We start from the raw sequence: 17,774 nt of genomic DNA on the forward strand, positions 1-17,774 counted from the left end.
GAGCCGGGGTTCGAACCGGGATCCTTACGCCGGTCCTTGTGCTTTGCGCCACCTGCGCTTAACCCACTGCGCTACAGCCCGACTCCCCAAGTAACATCTTTTCTCAGGGACAGTGGGTACTTGGCAAGGAACCCACAATGTGACCCCGCGGGCGCCCGCGGGCTGGGCGGCTCCCAACTCCGCAGCGACCACTGGGGGCGTGAGGGGCGGAGACGCCGGTGACGTCAGAATTTACCCCCCCCTCCTTAAAGGCACAGGCCTACAAGCCACGATACGCTGTTTTTTCAGGAGTTAGCACAAGCCATCCCGTCATCCGCGTTATAGGTAGGCATGAAGTCGCGTCCGGAAAGCAGCCCTGGCGGGAAGACGCGCTTTCTCGAGGAGCGAGACTGGAGTCCTCAGTGCTGAGTGTCAGTCCACCTCTCACTAGGGAGGCTGCCGGGAGGAAGAGGCCAAGGCACCGCGCTCTTTTCCCCATATTCCAACACTGAGTTTTTGGGATCGAGGCTCGGTTACATCTTCTGTGAAGCGAGGTAAGTCAGGACCCAGTTCCCCCGTCCAGGAGGGGCGCAGTGGACAGGGCCCTGGCCTTGCACGCCGCCGGAGTTCCTCCCCCTTGCACGTGCTTGAGTGAGACTGGTTCCCCATGTCCCAAATCCTGAGATAACGATGAATAACAACCAGAAGGCAACCAGCACCCGGCGGCTGCCCCCTTCTGCTCCCGCTCAGTCCTCTCGCAGCGCAAGGAGGACCCCAGCTTGGGGGGCGTAGTGTCACCTGCCCAGGGCCCGGCGGGGGTGGGGTGAGGACTTCGTCTCTCCTCGCTGCTCAACCTCACCAGTGCCCTGCGGTTTGGCTTCGGAGCTGCGGGTTGTCCCGCGGCGTCGCAAGGACAGACTGAAGCAGGGGGCTGCAGGCCGAGCGGCTTCCGGTAACTCGCCTCCCGGCGCCCACGTGCCCGGGAGGCGAGGGGGCGGGCCCGGAACCCTTTGCGAGGGGCGGAGCCAGCGTCACTCCGGGAGAAAGGCTGGTCGGCCTCGGGGCGCGGCCTCGCCGCACGGGCCGGGGCGGGCCGGGACCCGCAGCTTTCCGCCGCTTTCCTAGTCGGCCTTGAGGCGAGGCGAGGCAAGGCGAGCTCTGCCGACCCTGCTCCGGCGGCAGGGCGGCTATGGGTCCGCTCGGTCCCGGGCGGCGAGCCGCGCGAGCACCAGCCTAGAACTAGGTGGGCGGAACCGGGTCCGCGGCTGAGGCCTGGCTGGGGGCGGTGGCTAGAGCCGCGTCTATGGGGGTCGGTCTGGGGGTGTCCAGAGCCGCGCGCGGCCGGGCGGACCTGGCGGGGCCCTCCGAGCGCCCTGCCGCCCTGGGCCGCGGGACAGCCTGCTCCCCGCCCCCTGTCCAAGCCCGGGGCCTGTGTTGGTTTGGGGGAGCGAGCGGAGGTTGCTCTCGGGTCCCGCGGCAGGCACTTCCGGCGGCGGGCGGGGGCCTGTGCGGAGTCCGGGCTCCGCGTTCCCGGGCTAGTTCACCCGCCGCCCGCTATCCCCGCCTGGGGCGGATCGGGCGCTTTGACCTTTGACCGCGGGGGTGGCGTGGCCCAGTGCGTGGTGTGGCCCAGTGCGTGGCAGTGGGCCATCACTGCCCACTGACTGACTGTCCCCCTTGCTTCCTGACTGCTCCTGGCAGTGACCTTGGGCAGGTCACCTCCCAGCTCAGAGCCTCAGTTTCCCCATAGGCAGAGTGGGGCTTTGGAAGGTTCTTGTGAGTTTTACCTGGCTTCGTACTCGGGGGGGGGGGGGGGGGGGAGGGGGAAGGAGGCGAGGGTCTGGCGGAGCCTCCTCAGTGGCCCTGTGAGCTTCTCCCCCTTCCCACTGGTGCCCTAGTTGCTGCTTCGACTGACTGAGATTTGCTTTTCAGGACTGAAACTACAAGATGTCTGACCAGGACCCTGGGGGCATTAGCCCCCTCCAGCAGATGGTGGCCTCGGGCACTGGGGCTGTGGTTACCTCCATCTTCAGTAAGAGCTGAGGTGGTGGTAGGGTAGGGTGGCTGGGGTGCGGATCATAAGCAAGGACTGGGGGTGACATGGATCTGGAGGTTTGGGCCCAGAAGCTTCAGATCTGCCTTCCTTTTCCAGTGACACCCCTAGACGTGGTCAAGGTCCGCTTGCAGTCACAGCGCCCCTCAGTGACCACCCCCTCTTTGACCAGCGGTAAGCATCCCGCTCTGGAGTCATTAGCCAGTATGGAGCCAGGGAGAAACAAGGGCCTCCCAGAGAGATGGGGCCTGTGAGGGCAAGTGTGGGGTTTCCCCTTACTTGAGGGGGTGTTATTTTATTTGCTCTTTTATTTATTTTGTGGAACTGCTGTGCCGAGCATGTGCAATTTTGCTGCTTCAGGCCACTTTTTCATTCAGAGGGAAAGTAGACACCACAGCACTGGAGCTTCCTCCATTGCCACAGTACCTCTTACTACATGTTGCCAGAGTGGAGCCTGGTCACACACATGGCAGTGCAGGCACCCTATCCACAAGTTGGAACTCCAGTTCTGTGACTATATCTTAAGGTCTTGTTTGGCTCAAGATCTTTATTTTCACAAGAGATTCAACTCTAGTATGTGCTAGTACTAGGGATTGAACCTGAGGCATTAGGCATGAAAATTTGGTGAAATGCCACTGCAGTATAACCCTGACCCTAATTATATTTTAGAGTTGATACCACCTACCAGACTCTGGAGCCTGTCTCACACCAAATGTGAGTGTCTCAAGCCACTGGGAGCTGGCTAGGGCCTAGGGGAGGAAGTGTCCTAGTGTCCCCAGGTTACCAGTGAGCCCCATAGCCATGGACTCACGTGCTTCTAGGTCACACCGACAAATCCTGTGTCTTGTACAGTCAGATCCACCCAAGAGCCTCCAGGGTTGGGGCCTGTCTCCCTATGGGGTGCCAGGGTCCTGTACCCCAGTGCCCTCCTGTCTCCGATCCACAGGGAAGTGCTTCCTGTACTGCAATGGAGTCCTAGAGCCACTGTACTTGTGTCCGAATGGTACCCGCTGTGCCACCTGGTTTCAGGATCCCACTCGCTTCACTGGCACCATGGTGAGAAGTAGCTGCGCCCTCCTCAACTTGTGGGAGTGACTAGTCTGGAAAGGTAGTGGAGTGGCCCCGGGAGGTTTTGGAGGGTGGATAGGAGTTCACTTGGTGCCAGATGAGGGATTTCATTTGTAGAGATCAGAGGAACTACTGCCTATTGGCAGAACTAAGGGCTGTGGGTAGAGCAAGGGCACTGGGCAAACGGGCTCTTTGATGTGCATTCTCTTCTGGGATGGTATCTACCTGGCTAGGATGCCTTTGTGAAGATTGTGAGGCATGAGGGTGCCAGGACCCTGTGGAGCGGGCTCCCAGCCACCCTGTGAGTACCTAGTCCTGTATGGTGCCTTCCTCTGCTCCTACTCATCCCTCACCCCCTAACTGGGGGGAGAGGAGGGCTGGGGGAGCAGGGGAAGTGGTGGTAGGAGTTTGGGAACCTCTGAGGGTCCCAAGTACCAACTAACCCCAGTTCTCATCTAAGGGTGATGACCGTGCCAGCCACTGCCATCTATTTCACCGCCTATGACCAGCTCAAGGCCTTCTTGTGTGCCCGTGCCCTGACCTCTGACCTCTATGCACCTATGATGGCCGGTGTCCTGGCCCGCTGTGAGCACAGTCTGGGTCCCTAGCTCCCTCAGTCCCCTCCTGTGCCATCCTAGAGGTGGGGGTGTCCTTGGCCCTATGGGGTAGCCTGTCTTTGGGATCTGTGAGCTGACCCCTCCCCACTCCCCTTGCAGTGGGCACTGTGACTGTAGTAAGCCCCCTGGAACTGGTACGGACGAAGCTGCAGGCTCAGCACGTATCCTACCGGGAGTTGGGCACCTGTGTCCGGGCTGCTGTGGCTCAGGGCGGGTGGCGTTCACTGTGGCTAGGCTGGGGCCCCACTGCCCTTCGGGATGTGCCCTTCTCAGGTAAGCACCAGGGGACACAGATGGGGTGAGGGGGCGGGCTTTGTAGATTAGTGGGAACTGGGAAGCATGGGGGCCATCTGGTTCTCGTCAATAATGAGTGTACCTTGTGACCCCCAAGCCCTGTACTGGTTTAACTATGAGCTGGTGAAGACCTGGCTTAGTGGACACAGGCCAATGGACCAGACATCTGTAGGCGTCAGTTTTGTGGCTGGTGGCATCTCAGGGACGGTAAGCTGACCAGGTCGGGGGTGAGGTTTCTCTGGGCCTGAGGTGGTTGGAGGAGCTCCAGAAAAGAGGCTTTGTGTGGTAGTGCATTCACCAGCTTGCTGTCCCTGGAGGGGGCATGGTCACTTCTACAAGAGTGGTGGGTCCTGTGGCGTGCAAGCAGCCCCTCCCTACAGTGGAGACAGTCCTCTCCACCCTGCTAGGTGGCGGCCATCCTGACCCTCCCCTTTGATGTGGTGAAGACACAGCGCCAAGTGGCACTGGGAGCGATGGAGGCTGTGAGAGGTGAGGGGCCAGTTGGTTGGGGGCAGGCGGCCAGGTGGTATGCTGGAGTCTCTCCAGGGTCTCATTGGATCCACCTTTCTCCCACAGTGAAGTCCCCGCGTGCTGACTCCACCTGGCTGCTATTGCGTAGGATCCAGGCTGAGTCGGGCACCAGGGGTCTCTTTGCAGGTGAGTGGTGTTTAAGTGCATGTGCCCTGGTGGTGGTGGTGGTGGTGGTGGTGGTGGTGGTATTTTGGGGCCCAGACCTCTGACACCGTCCCCGTCCTTGCCCTCCCCCACTCCCGTTGCAGGCTTTCTCCCGAGGATCATCAAGGCTGCCCCCTCCTGTGCCATCATGATCAGCACTTACGAATTTGGCAAAAACTTCTTTCAGAGGCTCAACCGGGAACAGTCTCTGGACTCTTGAAAGGGTTGAGGGGATGAGGGACCCCATCTCTCCCATGGATGGGGTGGGGCAGAAGGAAGACTGAGCCAAGTGCCTTTTTCTCAGCACAGAGGAGAGAGGCCTTCTTTCCCCTTCCTTTCACTCTGAGCCCCAGGCACAAGGGGATGCCCTTCTGGGTCCACTCAGGCTCTCCTCAGCTTTCTTCCTGCTGCTCCCCATTCCTGAGTCCCAAGGATCCTATCACTTTTCTACCCCCCAGCCCCTGGTTCAAGACCAAATCTGACTTTATCCCCATCCTCTGCCACTTGCCTGTGATACTTGCTGTAGCCGGGTCCTGTCATTCTTCACCCATCCGTGTAATCCCTTGAGTTAAAGATGATGAACTGCTCTGTGGTGTCTTGTGATTTTGTGTGTGTTGTGGCAGGGGGGTGGGGTGGGGGTGGGGGACACTGTCCTGGGGAAAGTGGGATAAATGGTTTGCACAGAGGGACCTTGATGTTGGCTACCCATGTAGCACCCATGTAAAAGACCCCCCCCAACTTAGCCAGGTTGGGGTGAGGGACTGAAATAAGGGGCACCAATAGTATCTTGATAGTTTAGGACCAGGGTGGAGGGTAGTGAATCTGCCCACAGGCACACTAATGATGGTGCACTAGGGAGATGGACTGCGTTGCCAGCCTTTGGCCTAATGCAGCAGGATTTGAAGCTAGAGTGTTCAAAACAATGGGAGGAAACAGCATGCTGGGTTTCCACTGCATCTTTATCCCACCCCGGGATCACACTCAGTGTTTTCTCCAGATGGAGCTAAGCTAGTTATCAATGAAGATCAGGTTGAAGGGACATTTTTTGGTTCTTGGTCAGAACCCAGTTCGCTCTAATCTTTTGGCATATTACACCTCATCCCTCTGCATTACTCTTGACCCATCTGCTCCCCAGGTTTGGCACCAACTCCCTGGCTCAGCATCGCTTCACTTATGGGCGGGCTGGCTTAGCCAACTACAGGAGAAGGCCCCTGATCCCCCACAGACAAGGCTCCCCTCAGTCCTCAGATTTTTATTTGCCTGGTTCCGTTGGAGCCTCCCAATAGGGGAACCAAGGAAGGAGGGCCTCCAAGGAATACACAGTGACAGAAAGGAGAGGTGTGGGGAGGGTGCAGGGTGAGTGAAGGAGAGTCCATCAGGGGTCAGCCAGGCCTCAGGGTCACCAGAAGACTAGGACAGGCTTCCCCAAGGGTTCCTATGGTCATGGTATCTCTGCCTTCCAACCAGTTTCCCTTCACAGCTTTTGTCTTCTAGGCAGGAAGCTAAGATGAGCAAGAGGCAAAGGTTGTCTTTCCCCCCAAGAACCCTGGCTGGGTCGGCATTGCAGTGTCTTTGAAAGGGTGGTCTGGTCTGGGGGCCCTGAGGAAAGGCAACAGGTGTCTGTGCCCCTTGCAATGGGGCTGGCACTGCCCATGCTGCTCCTCAGCTGGGGCTCAGTGCTGGGCTGCCCTCAGGACTGTCGCTCACCAAGCACTCGTTGGATTTGAAGCTCGCCAGGGACTTGCAGCTGGGGATGGAAGCCAGGGAGCCGCAGAGGCCCAGCATGGAGGGCGTGGGGTCCTTCCCTGGGAAAAGAGGGTGAGTGAGGTAGGGCCAGGCAGCCTACATGTGTGTGGGTGGGGGTGCAGGAGGCAGGCAGTGAAGGGGCAGCCCTCGGGTCCCCCCTCAGGAGGCTTCAGGAGTATCTGCTGTTTTTGACTAGACCTAGAGAAGCACTGGCCCAGGCCATGTGTGGAGCCGAACATAAGGTCACTATTGAAATTGTCAGCTTATGTCTCTGTCTCCCCCGAGGGTCATCCTCTCTCTTTATCCATTTATTAAAACACACAGCGAGCATTTGCTCTGTTCCAAGCACTGGGGATACAGAGAACGGATGAGACATGGTCCCTGCCCTCATGGAGCTCACAGTCTGGGAGGGGACGGAGAGACAGACACACAGATGATCATACACAGTGTGGTGGGTTTGCTGGGTTACATGTCCGTAGCCTGCCTTGTCTCAGAAGATTTAGCATCATCCAATACAGTGTGGTTTTAAAAAAAAAGACAGGGAGTCCAGGAACTGGGGAAAGGAGAGCAAGGTAAAGCCAGGGGTCAACACAAAGTGCATGCGTTGAAGTCCTGGACATTCACTCGAGGGAGCCACTAACTTGGCTTTGAGCTTCCTGGCAGCCAAAAAAAGGGGGGAAACAATGGTCAGGAGAGTGGTTCACAGGGTTCATGTGATAAGAGAAAATTTGGCTGAACCGCCCAAGAATTTGAGAGGACCCTAAGCATGTCCCAGTACCAGAAGCCAGTGGGGTTTAACTGGACACTGGTGACTTTCAATCAACATCCCTATTCTTCACAGATAGAGAACTTAGCAAAGTGAGGTTGCTGACCAACCTCACCCTACCAGCAGGGATCTGTACACCTTAATGCAAACTACTACGCTAAGCTCTCTGGAGGAGCTGAGGAGATGGATCAAGTTCTTGCCAAATCCCTTCCTGGAGTGACTGGGTTTAGGGGCTCACCAAGAGGGCCCCAGGGCTCCTCGTCCCGCTTGCCCTCTCCTAGGCGCTGGGAGTCCGAGCTCAGACTGGCTTCAGCAGACAGTGGCTCCGGGCTCATGAAGCTGTGCCTGCAGAGCAGAGAGCCCAGTGGAGCCAGAGCCCCGCAAACCCCTCTCCCCAGGAGGGACTGGCTGACCTCAGTCCAAGGGTGCAAGGCTTACCTCCGATAGAGCTTGGGGTTGTTGGCCCCCTCAGCTCCATTGAGTGTTCCTAGGGACGGCCATTGGTTGACCAAGTGTGTGGTGAGCTCCTTGGAACCCTGGGCCAGGGGAGCGTGGTCACCAGGGATCAGACCTGTCCTGGGATGGGGAGGGGTGTGAGGCCTGGCTGGAGACAGTGAGGAAGATAGGTTTAACCATGGGTGAGGAAGGGGTTGGAGTGGAGCTTGGCTAACAGCTCCTGGGACTCAGCGATGGTATTGGGGTGAGGGGCGACAGGAATTAGGGCACACCTATTGGGGATTAGGAGTAATGGGGTGTTGGAATTGGGTGATGGGGAGAGGTGGAGAGTAGAGTGGGTCATGCTGGAAGGTCACAGGGTGATGAAGTATGAGGGTAATGTTGGAGGCACACATAGGAATGAGGTATTGGGCCCCCATGGGTGGCAACAGTGGTCCTGTGTTGCAAGGGGTGGTGTGCTGAACGGGACATGCAATTTGCTGAGTAAAGTTGGAGGTTCCTGAGTGGTAGGGTCCCTGTTGGGTGGGGGGACATTTCTAGCTGATGTTCCTGTTCGAAGGGAACTGGAGGGGGTTACATCGCTCATCGCTGGACCTAGTGCTGAGGGTGGCGTCAGAGGAGATCGTGGGTGGGGATGAGGGGTCAGTAGCGGGGCGGGGGTTGCCTGGGTGGCCGGGGCCATGCACCGGCGCGCTCACAGCTGCTCCTGCAGCTCCAGGATCACGCCTTCCAGCTCCCGCTTCTCGCGCTGGTTCTGCGCCGCCGCTTCCTCCAGCTGCAGCTGCAGCCGCCGGTTCTCTGCTTCCAGGTCCTTCAGCTGCGACTCGCGCAGGCGCACCAGCTCCTCCAGGTAGCCCTGTGGGTCGCCGGCTCAGCGCGAGCCGTGGGGGGTGGGGGTCCCCCGCAGCGCCCAGCCCCCCAGCGCCCCGAGCACACCCGCCCCCAGTGCATCAGCACCTTCTGTGCATAGACGATGCGGAACTTCTGTTCCATCTTGTGCCACTTGCTGTACCAGCTGTCCTCGTCGGTCACTAGCGGCAGGTACGGGTGCTCGGGCGAGTTGTCCTCGCTGGTGCTGCTCTCTGCACTGTGCCGCTCCTCCTCGTCAGTCAGGTAGTCATAGCTGGAGGGGGCAGCGGGTAGCGGCTGGCCCGCACCAACCCCTGGGCCCGGGATCAAGGCCACCCTCCTCCTGCTATGCCATGCATACCCTCCCCCAGGATGCTCTGCCCTCACCCTTCTCAGGAAGCAGATTGCTCACCTCTGGGTGAACTTCAGATAGGGTGTATAATCAATGACTACGGGGGTCTTCCCATCCAGAACTTCACCCTTTAGGCAGAAGCTGAGGACCGAGGATCCAGAGGTTGGGGGTGTGTGGGTGGGTGGAAGGAGTGACCTGTGGGCCTTAGTAAGGACTCCCCCCAACACACCACACAGACCCCACCTGAAGTCTATTGCGCTCAGTCCAATCAGCATCCCAGTGAGAACCATGGCCTCCTCTCGGAGCATGATGGCCCCAGAGTCGTAGAAACGCCTGTAGAGGGGGTCGGGGAGTTAGTGTTATGCTCCGAGGTCCCAGGTTCAAGCCCTGGCACCACCATAAGCCAGAGCTGAGCAGTACTGTGAGGGAGGGATAGGAGGTAGAGAGGAAGGGGACTTGTGGGGAGGTGGGAATAGGCCTGGTGATTCAGCATCCTCCCAGGAAGCCCCAACCTTAGGATTTAGTTGTTGGATCCCTACAGACCTTTCCGAGTGGAAGGAAGGATCTCCTTCCTGATCATCCCTTGTACTACTTGGGTGTGGATCTTGTTTCTCCCAGACCAGGATTCACTGGGGATAGTGTCTGTACCCCCCCCCCTTAGAAGTTGTGTCCCCTGAGAATAGACTCCCTAATCTTCTGAACTACCCCTTCCCCTGCAGGTACTAGTCACACAGATCCTTAAAGCAGGAGAAAAATTCTAATCAGTGCTTGTCATATTAGCAGGTGCTCAAAACATGTTGATGTGGGGTGGCACAACCAGTAAAGTGCTCGCTAGGACCTGGGTTCAAGCACCTGCTCTCCACCTGCAAGTGAGAAGCTTCACAAGTGGTGAAGCAGTGCTGCAGGTCTCTTTCTTCTTCTCTATCTCTCCTCCCCCTCAATCTCTCTCTTTTCTAGCAAAATAAAAGAAAGAAGGGGGGGGCAAGCAGTGGTGCACCTAGTTGAGTGCACATTACCATGAACAAGGACCTGGGTTCAAGCCCCTGGTCCCCACTTGCAGGAGGAAAGTTTCACAAGCAATGAAGCTACAGTCTACAGTGCTACAGGTCTCTGTCTCTCTCTCCCTCTCTATCTCCTGTTTCCCTTTTGATTTCTCTTTGTCTCTGCCTAGTAAATATTAAAGAAGGAAAATATTTTTGGTGGGGGTAGATAGCATAATTGTTATACAAAGAGGCTCCAAAGTCCAAGGTTCAATCCCTTGCACCACCACAAGTTATAGCTGAACAGTGCTCTGCTAATAAATAAATAAATGAGAATATTTTTTAAAATCACGAGTCTTAGTTAGAAAACACACACAGACACACCCCCACACACACCAAAAATGGTGAATTCATCATTCAGGCATTGAGCCCCAGCAATAACCCTGGTGGTAGTACTTTTAAAAAAAAAAAGCGAGTCGGGCGGTAGCATAGTGGGTTAAGCGCAGGAGGCGCAAAGCGCAAGGACCAGTGTAAGGATCCTGGTTCGAGCCCTGACTCCCCACCTTCAGGGGGGTCGCGTCATGAGTGGTGAAGCAGGTCTGCAGGTATCTCTTTTCCCCTCTCTGTCTTCCCCTCCTCTCTCCATTTCTCTCTGTCCTATCCAACAACGATGATATCAACAAGAATAAAGGAAAAAGGAGAACCACTGTAATACTTCATAAGTCTAAGGTTATGAAGAGTGGCTGACCTGGTGGTCCGGGTGTCCCGCAGAGCTGTTGTGATATATTCTGACATGCGCTTTTCCATCAGTGCCACCCGGATCCATGCCCGGCCCTGGAAAGCATGCTTACCTTTAACAAGTGTGCAAGAGTGAATCTGAACCCCGTATGGCTGGTCTCCCTCCAAGCTCCCACCCCTGAATTCACAGCAGGGAGCAGCTCCCCTGGCCCTAGCTGTCCTAGGCCCCTTACCTTGGCTCGGGCTGTGCTGATATTCTCCATATTCTCAATGCTGCTCACGCAGTTGTTGGGCACTTTGTTGCAGGCCAGCCGGATGTAGTCCCAGAAGCCCCGCTGCCCGTCTGAGCTAAACCAGCTCACTGGACCTGCTGGGGCACAGGCTGAGCCAGGGCAGGGAGGGGAGGGGCTCAGCAAAACCAGGGTATTTGGAGTTATACTTTTGAATAGGGCACACGTGCAGGCTTACAAATAACCACATGCCAGTGCCCACCCCAACACATATCCACACACATGCTTGCTTATTGTCCGTACCTCTGGACGCCCACTGCCTTGGGCCCAAAGACCCCTCCCCATCCCCCAGTTGTGCACATAGCCTAGACTTTAGGCAGAGTCAGTCAGTGGTGGGGTTCAGAAAGCCACAGAATTATTGTTTGGGGTGGCCGGAAGCTAAAGGTTGGGGGGACTGGGCAACCAGAGGTTGGAGCCTGGGCCCACCTTTGAAACGGTGGCTGAGGATCTGCTCTAAGATGGCTGCAAAATTCAGAAACTCCTCAGATGAGTCATCAATGGGTTCTGCTGTATACTTCTCCAGCAGTGTTTTCACAGAGAACCTGTGTGGGGGTCAGGAGAAGGGGTTGGGGGAGGGGGATCAGGTGAGAAGACTGGATGATAGTGTTAATGGAAGGGAGGAGTAATGGGCCAAGGAGAGGTCATGAAAGCTCAGGTAAAGGGGTGGGGTAGATAGATGGTTATGCAAAGAGACTCTCGTGCCTGAGAGTTCTATCCCAGGTTCTATCCCCTGCACCCACCATCAACCAAAGCTGAACTGTGCTCCGGTAAAAAAAAAAAAAAAAAAAAAAAAAAACTCAGGTAGGGAGGTAGAGAGGAAGGGTGTGTGGGGGAGGTGGGGTGGGGGTAGATGAGAATATAGTGACCAAAGTGGTGAGGTGATGGGCGGTGAGAAGGATGCAGAGAGGAGACTGATAGACAAAATGGTTGACAGGAGAAGCAACAGCCAGGGCAGGGAAGTTTCAGGAGCAATGCATGAGAAAGGATGGAACAGGCAGAAGGATAAGGCACTTAAAGCAGGAAGCTATCCAGATCCTTTTCCCTCATGTCCACTCCCCATAAATTAAAAAATATATATATCAGAGTGTTGCTCAGCTCTGGTTTATGGTGGTACTGGGGATTGAACCTGGAACCTTTGGTGCCTCAAGCATAAGTCTTTTGCATAACCATCAGCTATCTCCCCAGCCCCAGAGTTCATTCTTTGTGTATGGGTGGGAGTTATCTAGGTGCGAGAAGTTGGTTTGTACCCCTGTCCTGAGGTGTCTCCTGCTACACTTGATCTTAGCCAAAAGGCCGAGAAGCAATAGGAGTGTCTCCTGCTAACGCTGGAACAGCTTTCTGTTGCTTCTGAGGTGGGGAAGGTCACCTGTGACAGGTCACATAAGTTAGCATGAGCACATGGAACGTGGGCATGCACGGGGAGCCAGGTGGGCTCTCAGCACATGGGTTCCCCCCACTCCCCATTTTCTTTCTTAGCTTGGCTGCCCACACACCAGCTGCCCAGAGCCAGGCAGTGCAATGCTGGGTTGGGGGAGGTGTGTGGGTCTGACACATAGACTAACTGGGAGGGGCATTGGCATCAGATTGCTGGTAGAGGGTTTTAGGGTGCATGGGAACAGACTCCTGGCTTCTAAAGAGGAAGGGAGCCCCAGGAAGTGAATGGGGTTGAGGTGACAGGAATCCAGCAGTCCTCTCTATCCCTCTCTCCAGGCATGCTCAAAGCCTCTGCTACCAGGGCCAGACTGGGAATACAGCTCCTCAAAGCCCTATTGTGACTAACAGAGTAGGAGAGGGGTGTCCAGGGAATGGAGATTGCTTGGAACATTCCTTTTAATTTTTTTTTCCTTAAGTATATCAAGCTCAGCACTTACCTCATCCATCTTTTTTTTTTTTTTTCTTCAGAGCACTGCTCAACTCTGGCTAATGGTAGTATAGGGGACTGAACCTGAGATTTTAGAGCCTCAAGCATAGAAGTCTTTCTGCATAACTATTATATTATTTCTCCACCTTTTCTCATCCATTTTTTAACATTTTTTATTTATTTCCCCTTTTTTGTTGCCCTTGTGTTTTTTTATTGTTGTTGTAGTTATTATTGTTGTTGTTATTGATGTCATCATTGTTGGATAGGACAGAGAGAAATGGAGAGAGGAGGGGAAGACAGGGGGGAGAAAGATAGACACCTGCAGACCTGCTTCACCACCTGTGAAGTGACTCACCTGCAGGTGGGGAGCTGGGGGCTCGAACCTGGATCCTAAGGCCGGTCCTTGCACTTTGCGCTACGTGCATTTAACCCACTGTGCTACCGCCCGACTTCGTCCCATCCATTCTTACAACAGTCCTGGAAAGTAGGTTCTCCTCAGATTTATTATTTATTTATTTATTTATTTATTTATTTATTTATAGAGCACTGCTCAGATCTGGCTTATGGTGGTGCTGGAGATTGAACCTGGGACCACAGAGCCTCAGGTATAAGAGGCTTTTGATAACCATTATGCTGTTTCCCCAACCTCACTGTCCCCATTCTACAGATAAGGTGTCAATAGAAGGTTCACAGGTTGACAGATTTGTTCAGAGGTACACAGCTTGGAAGGGGTAAAAGTTTTTGCTTTTTCTGCTACATCTTGTGGCCACCTTGTGGCTGTCATGATCCCCAAGGTTCAGAGTAACCCCCCTGCCCCCCATCCTCTGTCCTCTGCTCTGAACAATGACCAGTGAATGGCTCAGCTGAACCTATGGGCCTCCATTCCCTTCCTTTTGAATTTAGAGAGCAGAGTCAGAGAGATAGCCTAGTGGATTCAAATCCTGTTTCCTTGTGACAAGTCATGCCATCTCTGTGAGGCCCATTTCTACAGGTAAGGACAAAGATATTAGTACTGGCATTCTTACATTTTAGTTCAGGTCTCAGGCAGGATTGGGAGAAGATGAGTGTATAGCAGGTGGGGGTGTCAAGGAGCTGGGCCATTAATGGGAAGGTTAGCCTTGCCAGGAGGGAGCCTGTGTTTGGGGTATCTTCTGGGCCCAGTCCTACTTCTTTCTTTCTTTTTTTTTTTTCCTCCAGGGTTATTGCTGGGGCTCAGTCCTGCACCATCAATCTACTGCTCCTGGAGGCTATTTTTTTCCCCTTTTGTTGCTATTGTTCTATTTATTTATTTATTTATTTTTATTATCTTTATTTATTGGATAGAGACAGCCAGAAATTGAGAGGAGGAGGGGAGATAGAGAGAGACAGGGACTGGGTGGTGGTGCACCTGGTTGAGTGCACATGTTACAGTGCACAAGGACCCAGGTTCGAGCCCCCGGTCCCCACCTGCAGAAAGAAAGCTTTGCAAGTGGTGAAGCAGCGCTGCAGATATCTCTCTTTCTCTCTCTCTCTATCTCCCTTACCCTCCTGATTTCTGACTGTCTCTATCCAATAAATAATTTTTTAATTATTTTTATTTATTGTCTCTCTTTAATTTTTTTAAATTATTTTTAAAGAGAGACACCTGTAGCACTGCTTCACTACTCGCAAAGCTTTCTCCCTGCAGGTGGGGACTGGAGGCTCAAACCCAGGTCCTTGTGCACTGTAATATGTGTGCTCAACCTGGTGCACCACTACCTGGCCTCTACCATTGTTGTTTTATTGTTGTTGTGGTTATTATTGTTGTTATTGCTGTCATTGTTGGGTAGGACATAGAGAAATGGAGAAAGGAGGGGAAGACAGAGAGGGAGAGAGAAAGATAGACATCTGCAGACCTGCTTCACCGCTCATGAAGTGACCCCACTGCAGGTGGGGAGCATGGGCTTGAACCGGGATCCTTAACGCTGGTCCTTACACTTCATGCCACGTGCACTTAACTGCTGCACTACTGCCCAGCCCCCTACTCTATGATTTCTTCTGGTCAACTGCGTCAGATCTCAGTGGAGGCCTGGGACAGGGCTTAGTGTGACAGCCATCTGCCATCTGTCCTCAGGGCTGCTGTGGAACTAGTCATCACCCCCAGGAACCCCATCGTGTGCTCCCTGTCTGGAGGTACTGAGGCTGCTGCAGGTTACCATGGAGACAGGAAGGCCAGGGCCCAAGGGAGCTGGCAGCCTGCTAAAGGGAACTGTTCTGGGAGCTAGAGGCAACCCACGTGACAGAGATGAAACAGCAGGAGCCCTAAGGGGTTTCTAAGCTATTGTTTGGCCCCTAGACCCCCTGCCCCCAAAATCTATCACATCCCCAGCTGTAAATGTGCTTCTAATCTACCAGAACCTCTACTTCTCCAGTCTAGGCAAAGCAGAGTTCTTTCCTTCCCACACACTTAGAAGGCCCAGCTGTCCATGCAGACAAGAGAAAGAAGAATCTAGCAGGTCAAGTGGGAAAAGGGGTCAGAGAGATAGCTCAGTCTGTTAGAGCATAGAACTTACATGCCTGAGGTGCCAAAGGCTGCAGGTTCAATCTCCCAGCACTACCATATGCCAGAGATAAGCAGTGCTGCAGTCTCTCTCTCCTCTTTCATAATAGGTAAATCGACACAATTTTAAAAAGGAGAAGAACAGGAAATGTGGCGTCAGGATGGAGCTATTTCTGAGTTCTGAGCACTGGACTCGGCTCTTACATGGGTTATGTCATTCCCATTCCTTGACATGACTGCTTTACATCTAAAATGGGGATGATGGGGCACCCAAGGTCCAGGCTGGTTAGGCTACTTCCTCAAGGCTGCACAGCTAATCACTGAGGATGTAAAAGCTTGAACCTATATGACCTTTTGGACCCAGAGGCAGAAATCTTTGTTTTACCCCACACTGGTATGGCAGGTTTTTTTTTTAGGGGGGGGGGGTCAGGGTGGCAATGGGGGCATGAAGTGGCCTGAATTTTGATCTGGCTAATATCTCCACTCATTTCTTATATGACATTCCAGGCATTTTTATAGAACCCAGATCTGCAGAACACTATGCAAGGCACTAGAGACATAATGGTGTGGACATGTAGTGTGGTTGGCTGAGTGCCCAGGAACCTGAGGAGACAAGGCATCAGGTGGGCAGTTTCCAGGGGAAGGGAGGGGGAGTAGGGTCACGGTCTGTGTGCAGGCAGGTGGGGCTGACAAGGGAAGACAGCCGATCCCTGAACTGGGAGGGGTGGAGTGAGGAGAGGAGATATTGCAGGTGCAAGAGCAGTAGGCATAGGAATTCTAGAGGGAGATGATGCTGAAGGAGAGTGGTTGAGTTCTTGGCAGCAGGGCAGGGCTGGGAAGGAGCATCCCTTAAGGCCTGAAGTGGAAAGTATCACTTCTAGTCCCAGGAAACGAGACAGATTTTCCCAATACTGCAACAGCCCCACCCAAGGGGACCAATGGCCCTGCCTTTTCAGTATTCTCTCTTTGAGCCCTGGAGACTGTAGCTTGTGCAGTTTGGAGCCCTTCTCAGACCTTCCTGGGATAGAAGCAGCCACCCTTCCCCATCTTTAGATGAATCCAGGTACTTTGCCTACACGCCAGTTGACCCTGCCATGGACTGCAGATAGACAGAGATGGAGGAAGGTATGAACGACCCTGATCCAAGCTTCGATCTCTGGAGTGTCTCCCAGTAACGCTCCACCCCAGATTGACCCAGGAGAGTGGTTGGAGGGCGCTCAGTGACCACCTCATCATGCCTCTGCCCACCCTGCCCCCAACCCCCTGCAAGGGAGCCAGCCATCCTCCCCGCCCCCCCCCCCCCACGTAATGTCACTTCCTGGTTCTCACAGGAAGCTGCAGTGCCAATTAGACACCCCTCACCCCCAGGTCCCAGACTGGGCATGGGCCTAGCTAGGCCTAGAGGATAAGGACCAGACCTCCAAACTCTTCCTAGTCCGTGCCTGAGAGGGATGGTGTTGGCGTTCCTCTTTGCCTGTTTCTCCCCTTCCTTCCGAAGCTGCTAAGCCTTCTCCCGCCAGTCAGCATGCTCGCAGCAGCTGGCCACATCGCCCCCTGACCGTCCCACCCCCGCCTGCCAGTGGTGCCCACCTGCACACGGTGATCAGGTTCCTCCGCTCCACTGTCACATTGCGGGAAGACGCTTTCTTGGAGGACAGCCCCAGAGCCATGGTGGTCTGGACAAAGCTCGCTTCCATCCAGATGTGTGGTCACTGCTGCTGCCGCCAGCTGCCCCTCCCGCCCTGTGTCCTGGTACCACACCGAATCACGGTTGGACCCTCTGCCCACAGGGGCCCCTCCACCCCACTGCAGCCATCCCTCTGCAGCTCCGCCCGCTGCCCACCGAGTTGCTCCCCAGGCGGTGATTCCTGAGCAAAACAAGGCCGGGCGGGAGCTCTCCGAGGTGCTGAACCGGGTGCCGCCACCCCTCCCCCAACCTTGCACCTCCCTCGGCCAGTGACGTCAGGGACCTTGAGCCCCGCCCTCTGTAGGCGGGGGACCAATCCGCAGAGAGGTGGGGGAAGGGAAGAGGCAAGGCTCCAGAGAGGGCCAAGGGGGTCCCCGGAAGAGGCTGCTATTGCAAGGGGGAAGTGGGAATATCTGGCCTGGCCTTCACCCCCATACTCAGTGCCCAGAACCACTTGTTTCCTGTCTCTGGGTTCCAGCGCCTCTGTATCTCTTCTTCTAGTCTGTGATCAGTGGTGTCTGAGATTTCCACCCCTGCTGTCTGGAGAATGGAGGGCCTAGTCTCACGCCCCTCATCCCCGCTCCCACCTGCTCACTGTGGGCATTCCCTGGGCCAGGTCTGTATGCAGAGAACTCAGGATGCTCCACATGACCGACTCAAGACACCAAGAGCAGTCAGGCTGCGTGTTTCCTTCTGTGCCTGGCCCTTCATTTGTGTGCACCCGACAGTGGAATGATCTGTTCTTGGGGTGGGGGATGGGGATCCGGAATAAACACCAGCAACCACTGGGGACCGGGGGTGAGTGGAGAGTAGCATGTAGCTAAGGGCTGGGGCTTTGTGGAGAT

At 55.1% G+C, this 17,774-nt stretch overlaps 2 protein-coding genes across 13 annotated transcripts; one reads left to right on the forward strand and one right to left on the reverse strand.

The window, feature by feature from the left end:
* Positions 1–305: 305 nt before the first annotated feature.
* On the forward strand, positions 306–5,272 carry SLC25A39 (solute carrier family 25 member 39). Of its 2 annotated transcripts, none has more exons than XM_060203374.1 (12): positions 306–533; positions 1,912–2,011; positions 2,132–2,206; positions 2,702–2,746; positions 2,979–3,088; positions 3,334–3,401; positions 3,561–3,685; positions 3,817–3,990; positions 4,109–4,218; positions 4,419–4,500; positions 4,588–4,668; positions 4,791–5,272. In XM_060203374.1, exons 2-12 carry the CDS (start codon positions 1,927–1,929, stop codon positions 4,904–4,906), a joined length of 1,071 nt encoding a protein of 356 aa, XP_060059357.1. In that variant the 5' UTR covers positions 306–533; positions 1,912–1,926; the 3' UTR covers positions 4,907–5,272. The 2 variants fall into 2 exon arrangements, with proteins under 2 accessions (XP_060059357.1, XP_007531915.1); XM_007531853.3 differs by lacking the exon at positions 306–533 and adding an exon at positions 1,038–1,222.
* Positions 5,273–5,923: 651 nt separating this feature from the next.
* Positions 5,924–17,189, reverse strand: RUNDC3A (RUN domain containing 3A). Of its 11 annotated transcripts, XM_016192015.2 has the most exons (12): positions 16,833–17,189; positions 11,290–11,405; positions 10,807–10,955; positions 10,584–10,669; positions 9,099–9,188; positions 8,916–8,996; positions 8,612–8,777; positions 8,353–8,510; positions 7,637–7,798; positions 7,437–7,543; positions 6,394–6,491; positions 5,924–6,188 (listed from the first exon to the last, which is right to left on the reverse strand). In XM_016192015.2, exons 1-12 carry the CDS (start codon positions 16,937–16,939, stop codon positions 6,177–6,179), a joined length of 1,332 nt encoding a protein of 443 aa, XP_016047501.1. In that variant the 5' UTR covers positions 16,940–17,189; the 3' UTR covers positions 5,924–6,176. The 11 variants fall into 11 exon arrangements, with proteins under 11 accessions (XP_016047501.1, XP_016047500.1, XP_016047499.1 ...); XM_016192014.2 differs by having other exon boundaries at positions 5,924–6,491; positions 10,807–10,940; XM_016192013.2 differs by having other exon boundaries at positions 5,924–6,491; positions 10,807–10,943.
* Positions 17,190–17,774: the final 585 nt, after the last annotated feature.

This window comes from Erinaceus europaeus, chromosome 12, assembly GCF_950295315.1.
Source record: "Erinaceus europaeus chromosome 12, mEriEur2.1, whole genome shotgun sequence".
Classification (NCBI taxonomy): domain Eukaryota; kingdom Metazoa; phylum Chordata; class Mammalia; order Eulipotyphla; family Erinaceidae; genus Erinaceus; species Erinaceus europaeus.

Bases quoted from the DNA above. Each gene is read 5' to 3' on its own strand.
- RUNDC3A (XM_016192012.2), bottom strand. From the start codon at position 16,939: ATGGAAGCGAGCTTTGTCCAGACCACCATGGCTCTGGGGCTGTCCTCC. The intron at 8,997-9,098 runs GTGGGGTCTGTG...CTCGGTCCTCAG, and splicing joins CTGAGCGCAATAGACTTCAG to CTTCTGCCTAAAGGGTGAAG. The intron at 8,511-8,611 runs GTGCTGATGCAC...GGCGACCCACAG, and splicing joins GCATCGTCTATGCACAGAAG to GGCTACCTGGAGGAGCTGGT.
- SLC25A39 (XM_060203374.1), top strand. From the start codon at position 1,927: ATGTCTGACCAGGACCCTGGGGGCATTAGCCCCCTCCAGCAGATGGTG. The intron at 2,012-2,131 runs GTAAGAGCTGAG...TTCCTTTTCCAG, and splicing joins TGTGGTTACCTCCATCTTCA to TGACACCCCTAGACGTGGTC. The intron at 4,501-4,587 runs GTGAGGGGCCAG...TTTCTCCCACAG, and splicing joins AGCGATGGAGGCTGTGAGAG to TGAAGTCCCCGCGTGCTGAC.